Source organism: Miniopterus natalensis, chromosome 9 (genome assembly GCF_054644295.1).
Source record: "Miniopterus natalensis isolate mMinNat1 chromosome 9, mMinNat1.hap1, whole genome shotgun sequence".
NCBI classification, from domain to species: Eukaryota; Metazoa; Chordata; class Mammalia; order Chiroptera; family Miniopteridae; genus Miniopterus; species Miniopterus natalensis.
The window spans coordinates 24,052,667-24,062,311 of record NC_142089.1 but is presented as its reverse complement, the minus strand read 5'-3'; the positions used below and the strand labels follow the sequence as shown (position 1 = coordinate 24,062,311).

General features: G+C 55.4%; 1 protein-coding gene across 1 annotated transcript; it reads left to right on the top strand.

Moving 5' to 3' along the window:
* Nucleotides 1-452: 452 nt before the first annotated feature.
* Nucleotides 453-5,630, top strand: EDN2 (endothelin 2). The gene is made up of 4 exons (XM_016205157.2): nucleotides 453-703; nucleotides 2,178-2,300; nucleotides 3,258-3,356; nucleotides 4,933-5,630. Exons 1-4 carry the CDS (start codon nucleotides 453-455, stop codon nucleotides 5,024-5,026), a joined length of 567 nt encoding a protein of 188 aa, XP_016060643.2. The 3' UTR covers nucleotides 5,027-5,630.
* Nucleotides 5,631-9,645: the final 4,015 nt, after the last annotated feature.

Genomic DNA, 9,645 nt, shown 5'->3' with positions numbered 1-9,645 from the left:
GTGCGGCAGGGCTGGGGCAGGGGCGGGGAAGTGCCTCATTATAAGAAGCAGCCAGGGCACCGAGGCAATGAGCTATCGCCTTGGCTCAGCTTGGCAACAGGACGCAGGCAACAGGCGCGCTCCCTGCTCCCTGCTCCCTGCTCCGGTCCGCCACCGCTATGGTTGCTGTGCCCACTGCCTGGTGCTCCGTCGCTCTGGCCCTGCTCCTGGCCCTGCACGAAGGTGAGCCATCCGGCCTCGCCTGCTGCAGCAGCCCCGGGTCTGTTCAGCGGTGTCTCCCCCTGGAGACCTCGGTGCCCCACCAGCCAGCTGTGGGCATGCGGGGCGGGAGCCCAGCGGCAGCGGCAGGGGGCCCTGCCAGCTCAGAGGTGCTGCCTGCACAGGGCAGCTGCTGAGGCTTCCCGGGGCTGGCCCGGAGCTCCAGAGCCATGAAAGTGCCAACTTCCTTGATTATGCAGGAGGAGGAGTCTGTCGGGTCCCCCTATTCCAGCTGTGCCAGGCATCCTGACCCACCTCTCCACCTCTCTCTCCCTCCTGTGCGTGCAGGCAAGGGCCAGGCTGCTGCCACCCAGGAGCAGCCAATGCCCTCGCCCCATGCCGGCGGCTCCCACCTGCGGCCTCGGCGTTGCTCCTGCAGCTCCTGGCTCGACAAGGAGTGCGTCTACTTCTGCCACCTGGACATCATCTGGGTGAACACTCCCGGGTGAGCTACCATGGGGATCCAGGCGGGCTGCTAGGAGTGGGGGCAGGGGCAGGGGCTACTGGCATGCTGGGGAACCTTGGGCACCGCACAGCTCTCCCTGGGCCTCCAGATGGGAGCGCTGGGCTGATATCAATAGTTAGCAGTTATTGTTTCAACTCCCATGTGGAGGCTGCCTGAGCAATAAAGAGGGTGTCTCATGAGAATTCTCGCAACAGCTTGGGAAAAACATGTTGGCTCCATTTTCCAGGTCAGGGTACTGAGGCTCAGAGAGGTTAGGCGCCTTCTGCAAGATCACACAGAAAAGAGAAGGTGGTAGGTGCAAGCTCCATCCTAGGTCCGGTGGATGCCGGAGCTCACACCCGCTCTGCCATGCTGCCTCAGCATGATCTTCCAAGAATAATACAATTAATGACAGCGCCCATGTCTCGACTGTGCCAGGCCCTATGCCAAGCACGCTCGTGCATGATTATCTCATGAACCCCCCCAATCCTCCCCTGAGGCAGATACTGCTGTTGTCCCCAAATGACAGATGAGAAACCTGCCCTTTGTCACCTGGTGGAGCCAGGGTGGGGGCCCGTGCTGTCTGTTCTGTCTGCACCCGCACTGCCTCCGGGCCACTGCATACTTCAAGCTGAAGTTTCTGTGTGCATTTGTGTTTTTTTCCCTTCCCCAAATTGCCAAAGACAAGAGAAGCCCGGCACGTAAGCGTGTGTGGAGCTAATCCACATTCAAACATTCGCTCAGGGTGGGAACCCTGCCAGTCCCTGCCTGCCGGGTCTACCTGGAGTCATTACAACCTCAGCCGCACCAGCTAAAATTAGCTCTGGCATCCGAAGGTGCTGGTCCAACCGGCCACAGGGCCCCTGCCCTGCCCTCGACCCGCCTTGGCTAGACTCTGATCTGAAGTCAGTCCCACCTGGTCTCATACACACATGTGCAGGCACACACACTCACCATTTTTAAGTCAAAACTCTAAGACATATATGTCACTCCTCTAGACAAGTGGGGACCAGGTGGGGGCAGCTAACTGTGAACCTGTGTGTTTACTTCTGGGAGATGGTATTTCCTCCCCTCCTCCAGGGTAAGCTGAGGGCCTTCTTTGAGAACAAGGGGACAGCCTGGTTCTATCATCTCAAGTTCCTGTCTGGAGAGGGTGCACTGGGAGGACTCCCTGGGCTTGGGGGATAGGCCGTGCAGAGGCCCAAAATGGGGAAGGGTCTTGAGTCTTGTCCAGGGCTACCTGGCACCTAGTAAAGAGCCTGTGGTGGGACTTCTTGAAGTCAGGGGCTGGTCACCTTTGGCTGCCACCCTAGTGGCATTCGTGGCCATCCCAGTGTGCAGTGTAGACAGTCCCTGCTTACCAATGGTAGTGACTTATCTAATCCTCCCTCTCTCCCTCTCTTCCTCCCTCTTCCTCTCTCTCCCCCCTCTCTTTCCACCCTACATCACTACCTTGCTGGCTGCCCGCCCACAGACAGACAGCTCCTTACGGCCTGGGAAACCCGCCAAGACGCCGGCGCCGCTCTCTGCCAGGGCGCTGTGAATGCTCCAGTGCCAGAGACCCTGCCTGTGCCACCTTCTGCCATCAAAGGCCCTGGTAGGTGGGCACCCAGCCTGCAGGGGCCAGGGGTGGCTGCTAGCCTGGGCCTGCCTTGGAGAGCAAGGTGTCTGGGAGAACCAGCAGAGGAGCAAATGGGGGGAGGGGGAGCAGGGTCCTAGGGGCCCATAGGCGGCCCTGGGTCCATGGGCAGTGTCGCTTCCCACAGGGAACCAGTCACCCCTGAGTCCCTCCCACTGCCCAGCTCTGGGGGCTTCTGAGAGCACCACGTCTCACTCCTGTGCAGGAGGGATTCTTCCCAGACCCCAAAAGGAGACAGGGCTTGTCCTGTCAGTCCACACAGCTGGTCAGAAGGAGAGCTGGGCTTCAGCCTTGGCTTGTCTGACCGAGTCCACAGGGCTTTGGATTCAGACCTGAGGCTCAGGAGACTTTGAAGCTTTCTCAATGGAGAAGTAACATCTGGAATTGGGAGACCATAACACTATTTCAGGGTCATCACAGAGTTGCTGGGGGGGTGGGGGCGGGGGTGCTTTGCAAATCTCTAAACTCTTTGGGCCTCAGTTTTTCCACCTGTAAAAGAGTGGGAAACTTTGTTCTTTCCCTCCTCCACTTGGAGCTTTGGGGAAAGCAGAACCTGGCTTCACAATCCCAGCCTCCATTCCTATGACAGTTAACAATAAAACCCCTTTGAGACTCAAGCTGTGGCTCTACCCCTGCCTCAGTTTCCCCTGCAAATGGCCACACTCAGCTGCAGGTGGCTGGATTCTGAGAAAGCCAGCCACCCAGCTGCCTCTTTCTGAAGCTAAGAACACATTCCCAGTAGCTCAGTTTTCCCCACCCTGCCTGGGAAAGGAAGGATGCCAGGTGCACAGGGGTGGAAATGGATCTGTTCCTGAGGACAGGTGGAGGTAGGGTGGGGGCTGGGCTGGGCCTGCAGCCAGGTAGCCTCCGGGCCCTGGACAGCCCCTCACTTGGGCTCTACTGCTGTTCATTCAGGGCTGAAACCATGGCAAACCCAGGCATTGCATCCCCAGCAGATGTGTTCCAGGCTGGCAAGACATGGACCACTGCAGGAGAGCTCCTGCAGCTGCTAAGGTAAAGGGGTCCTGCACTGACCGAGTGCCTCCTGTATGCCTTGCATGTTTCCTCACATTTCTCTTGTTTTCTATAAGAGGCAGGACTGCGCCCCATTGGACAGTTAAGAGAACTTAAGCTCAGAGAAGTGAAGGTACTTTCCCAAGGTCACACAGCAGTCTGGCATCTGGCTGACTCAAGAGCCCATGCTTTTAGCCACTATGCCTCGAAGTAGATTCTTTAGAGAGTTTGAAGGTTCATGACTCTCAAAGGACCACAGGTGCTCATTCAGCCTGTGTCTGAATCAAGCATCTCCCATATGCTGGGGTCCAAAGGGGCCAACTACCCAGCCTGCTCCTTCCCCCCATCCCAGAATGGATCCCTCCCATGGTGGCCTCAGTATGGCTCAGCCCCAGTGTTGGCACACAGAAAGTGCCCCTGAATGTTTGTCCAACCAAACTGACTTGAGATAGAAGCCCCACATCTGGCCATGCAGCAGAGTGGCCAAGGGGCAGCATTCCAGCCAGATCTGCCTGATTTAAACCCAGGCCCTGCCACAAACAAGCTTTGTGACCTTAGGCTTGTCACTTAACTTCTCTGTGCTTTAAGTTCCTATTTTGAAATAGGGACAACAATGCTACCCATCTCATGGGTTGTGGTGAGGTCAGATGATTAGACATAGTGAAGCGCCTCAAGTAGGGCCTGGCCCCCCGTGGGAGCCCTGGGGGTATGAGCCATTCCTGCCTCTGTCCCAGATGGCTCCTTAGAACAGCCAGTGCTGGGGCCCAGTATGGCTCCAAAGGGGTTCCTATCTTTGTGGGGAGACAGAAACAGAGGAGAAAAGACAGGGTGGTGAGACAGGCAGGACCCAGCATATACTTAGGAACTGTCTTAGGATGAAAAAAGTCAAAATAAGACTTTGCGAGGGCATGGCCCTTCAGGGTGGGCAGAGAGCTTGCTTAGCCAACCTGTGCTCCGCCTTACAACAGTTCAGGGCAGTTTTATCTTATAGACCCAGACAGGGGCTCAGAGAGGTTGAGACACTTGCCCAAGCTCCCACAGCTGGAACTGAAGCCAGCCTCCTAGCTTCCAAGCTAGAATGCTTTGAGCCAGGACGAGGCCACCTGAATGACACAAGTCCCCGCAAGGGTCTCAGCCAGGCTCAAAGGGCAGCTAGGACCCATATGAATCTGGGTTGGATCCCCTTCATCTGGAACTTGAAAAATGGGAACTGTAGTAGGTGGATTGGGGGAGAGCAGAAGGTGAGCAGCCTGGAGGGGATGGCGTGAGCCAAGGTGTGGAAGTAGGAAGGCAGGTCCTGGGACATAAAAACTGGGCTGTTCTTGGCCGTCTAGTCATTGCAGCAGCATTTAATGTTGAACATCAGCTTCGTCCAATCCCTTGTGGGCAAAGAAGCTTCTAGGCCTGGTTGAGCTCGTACTGATGGGCAGACCTTGTTTTCAGGGTCAGTGGCCACCTTCTGACCCCAAGGCAGCCACGATTAAGGGGTACAGTCCCTATTGCTGCTGCCTCTCACAGGGTACTCTTGGGCTGTCCATATCTCCTGAGATGCTAAATTGACCCTTCTTGATTCCAGGGACATTTCTTCTGCCAAGATCTGCTTTGCTAGGCGACAGCAGGAGGCAACAAAGAAGTCCAAGCCTACACACTCCGGGCGCAGGAAGAGATAGTGTTGGAAGCTGGAGAAACTCTGGGAAGGAAGCCTGTGTGGATATGAGAAGAGAGGGGCAGCCCAAGGCAGGGAGACTCTCCACCTGCTTCTGGACCTGGAAACCCACCTGCTGGGATTGGCACAAGCTCTGGTCTCCCCGCCCTGGTGAGGGAAGTGAGGGAGACCCCTCAAGGCAGCTCCGAGCCCTCACGCTGCCCAGAAAAGCCTTCAGCTCCCAGGCTGCAGAGCAGCCTCCCACTCTGGCTCTGGTACCACATCCCTGCGGAAAAGAACTAACCTGGAAGCCATGTCCTGAGAGGTATCCTGTCTGTTGGCTACAAACCAGGAGCAACGCACAGTGGTGGACGCTCACGCCTAAGCCAGCCAATGGCTGGTGTCCCTGCCCCCTTCATCTGTCCCCTCCAGCTCTCCCTCCCCAGAGTCCTGTGCCCTTAATGCCCTCAGGACGCTCCTGGTGAGGGGGCCTGTACTGCTTTACCTATCTGTATATAACTTATTTGCTCTAAGAACTTGGATAACTCCACTTATTTATTGTAATGTATTTTTTTAGACTTTCAATTATTTGCAGGCAAACTTGTGTTTGTAATAAACAGTGAAAGGTACTCTGGCATTTCATCTTGGCTGAGCCAGGGGTAGGAGGCTCTTCTTGGGAAGGGGCTGCTTGGAAGTTAGGGGGAAACACGAAGGGGGGGAAAGGGCCAGAGGCAGGTGGCCAGAGGCCTGGGTTCTACTCCTCATGCTGTTGCTGGGCATCTTGGCTGCTAACCCACCCACTCTGGGCTTTTGCCTATCATGTGCCTAGATAGCCATTTGTCGCTGTGACATCCAGGATTCCAGGACCTCCGTTCCTCTCAGACCAGGCTTTTCCCAGGAGCAGGTTCAGAAGGAGCCGAGGCTCACTTCTGCTCCAGCTGCCCTGTGCCCCCAGGGGCTGCCAGGAGGCCCAGAACAACCTATCCAGTGAAGGCCGTGTGCAGTTCTCGTGGCCAGTGACGGGTGCTGCGGTGGAGCCATGGCCTGGCCCTGGCCTTGTCTCTCACCTTGGGCCTTGGATGAAGTTCTGCTAGAGGTGGCTTAACACTCCTCTGACTGAAGATGCCCAGGGCTCTAGGACTGGATTGGCCAATCTCACCCAGGCCCAAGAAGCAGCCCACCTGAGTCCCAGAGGCACCCAGCAACTAGGGCCGCCCCTGCTCACAGCTGCCTGGACCCACAGCCTCCATCCCTGCCAAATCCCCCCATGAGCAGGCTGTCCCTTTCCTCCCAGCTGGCCTGTGCTAAAAGTGGCAGGTTGTGGTCTAAGGCAGCAATCGAAAATTAATTATTTACACCCTGCTCTAATCCTGCTTTGTCTGTGAAGCCATCCCTGACCCCTAATGGGAGAGTAGTGTGTTGACACACACTGCACACCGGCACTTCACCCTGAGTAACTTGTTTCATCCTCACAACCCTATGACTTTGGTACTTTTATGATTCCCACTTCATAGATAATGCACAGAGAAGGCAACTGACTTGCCCAAGGTCACACAGCAAGTAAGTGGTGGCACAAGGATTTGAACTCAGAGTCTATCTTACATATGTATGTATGTATTTAATAAACATTTATTGATTGGATCCATGGGTCAGCACTGTATCTGAGCTTGAACAAATCTCTCTCTTTTTGAGCCTCAGTTTTTTTTTAATCTATAAAATGGCAAACAATAGCCCCTACCTTGCAGGGCTGGTGTGAACACTAAACGATTAAGAATGAAGAGACAGGAAGCAGTTCTGGGTTGAACTGTGGGCCTGATAAGAGGCAGAAGCTGCTTGTCAGGCCGTCAGTGGGTATGTGGTCACTGGACAGGCACAGAGCTAAAGGACCTGAGGGGAGAGAGACTGGGGTCGGCTGGGGTGGAGAGGAGTGGTCGGAGAAAGACTCCTGGACAAAGGCTACTCCCATAGCCTCAAAAGATGAGTAAGACTGAAATAAATAGAAAGAAAATTAGGAGGCAACTCCAGACAGAGGGAACAGGAGGGTGAAAGTATAGCAGTGAGAGTGACAAAGGAGGTTCCCACAGAGGACCCCATGTGGCTGGAGCATGGTGAGGGGGTACAGCGGGAGTGAAGCCAGAGAGGCTTGAAGACTTTCACTTGTGGGCCATGGAAAGTCACCAAAGGTCCGTGAGCACAGGGATCCTGGTCAGAGCTGGGCTTTAGAAATATGCCCCTATAGGGTTGCACAGGAGAGGAGTGAATGAGGGGACAGGAGGCAGGGAAGCAAGCTCACAACCAGCCCCTAGGGGTCCACCGTGCCTTCTAGGTGGTGAGGGTTGGGGTAACGGGGCCCAGCCCAGTAACTCTCTACCACGGCCCAGGGCCACAGCACACCTCTCAAATCTCAGCTGAGCTGATGCCAGGGGAATCTCACTCCCTGGAAGCCCAGCAGCTCATTCAGAATGATCCTGTCCCCACTGGGAGCCCAAAATAACAGCCAAGAGCTAAGCGGGCCGCCGAGTGGGACAACCCCAGGCGGCAGGTGCGATGGAAGCCTGGCAGAGGGATGATGCCATCCAGGCTCAGGGTGTGGCGGAGACCCAGGGAAGCAGGCATTCCCTGCCCTTGGCAAAGGCCCTGGTGGCCCTGGCCAGAGTTCATAGATCAGCAGCCCAAATGATTAAGTAACAGATTAAAGGGAGAGGCGGCCCAGGAAGCAGGTAAAGGCAAGGTGATACTGCAGTGCCCTGGAAATGGGGGCCTCGCTGGGCTCGCACTGTCGGTGGTCCGGGCCTGTCCTCCCTTAGGTCCTGCCTCTCTCCACAGGACGAGGAGTTTGAAGGGCCGAGGGGCCATGTGCACCCAAAGTGCATGCCTGCTTCTAGTCCACAGCCCAGGTAGCTGGGCCCTGGGAGTGCGGGGGAAGGTGCGTGGAGTCTGGAGGAAGCGAAGGAAGATCTGTGAGAAGCAGCTGCCGAGTGGAATGGAACCCTGGGAGGAAAGTGTCAATGTTTTAGAAAGTTTGGATTTTGTGGGACAAAGTCTCCCCTTTTCCTGCCTTTTTCTGCCTTTCCCATAAATGCTTAGCAGGTTTTATCAAGGCTTTTGAGTCAAATTGGTGTTCCTTTTTATGGGAACACCAGGCAAAGAAAGGCCAGAAGCGGGCACAGAATGCTCCAGATTTATTCGGGTTACATGCACAAATGGAAGCTGAGGCTGAGGGGAGCTCGGTCCATGTCCAGGGCTATCAGGCCTGATACATATCCAGGGGGTAGGCTGGGCCCCTCCCTGGCTGCCTCTGCCCCACCCCCTCATTCAGCTCGTTCTCTCTCTCTCTCTCTCTCTCTCTCTGATTAAAAACAGAGACCAGGTTGCTGGATTTTCACTTCAGAAAAGTCATTTGCCTATCGGGGCAATAAATCACTGGAATGTGGCCTCCGTCCATTCAACAATTATGAATAAGAATAATCACCTCTCTGGAGAGTCTTGTAAGCAAAACAGACACAGCTCCTGCCTCGCAGGTCAAGAGGAGAGCCCTTCAGGAGGCCACTGTTAACTCGAAAGGTTACAGCAACAGCTACAGTCACGGAGCGCGCACTAGGTGCTCTCTGCCTGTGAAGCCCTTGGTTCCTCACAGCAACCTTAAGTAGCAGATTCTAGCATCATTATTCCCATTTTGTTTTATTTTATTTTATTTGTTAATCCCCACCCGAGGATATTTTTTTCCATTGATTTTTAGAGAGAGTGGAAGGGAGGGAGGGAGGGGGAGAAAGAGAGACAGAGAAACATCAATGTGAGAGAGGCACATGGATTGGTTTCCTCCCGAACATGCCCTCACCCAGGCCAGAGATGGAGCCTGCAACCAAGGTATGTGCTCTTGATAAGGCCAACTCTCTAACCACTGAGCCACACTGGCCAGGGCCCTTATTATTCACATTTTAGAGAAGAGGTAAGGAGAGGTTAATTTGCTCAAAGTTGCACAGCTAGTATATGGCTGAGGTGGGATTTAAACACCAGGCTCTAAACTTTTAAGCTCTTCCGTCTCTCTGGTAGGAAGGGTTCATCTACACTGCAATAGAGCTCCTGCGGTCAGGGAGTCCAGGATGGCTTTTTGAAGGAGGTGACATCTAGGTCAAGCTCAAGGGAACCAGTCAAGTGAAGGAGGAGGGTGGACAAGTGTTCCAAGCAGAGAGAACAGCAGAGGTGAAGGCTCTGTGGGGAAGGGGCTATTATCAGCCCCTTTCAGGGAGCAAAAGAAGGAAGGGGCAGGGAGAAGGCTGGAGAGGGGCTGGCAGAAATGGGCAGCTGGGGAAAGGGTCTGGCCAGAGCATGGAGGGTTCCAGAGAGAGGCAGCCAGCCTGATGGGCAGGGACCAGCTGGGAACTGCATTTGATGCCAGGAATTTGAACTTGAGTGATGGAGAGCCAGTGAAGGTGGCTAGCAGGGGAGAGCCGGGACAGGAGCTGGCCTCGACTGCGGGCTTAGTATTGTCCCTCCCCAGCCAGCCAGCGCTTCCAGCTCAGGAGGGCCCTCCCAGCCCCTCTCAGGGGAGAGCAGAGTGTGGGCCTCACCTCGCCTGCCAGGGACCTGAGCCAAGAGCCCTCAGCAGCTCGGAAGGGGGCCGTGTGCAGGCCCGCCAGGAGA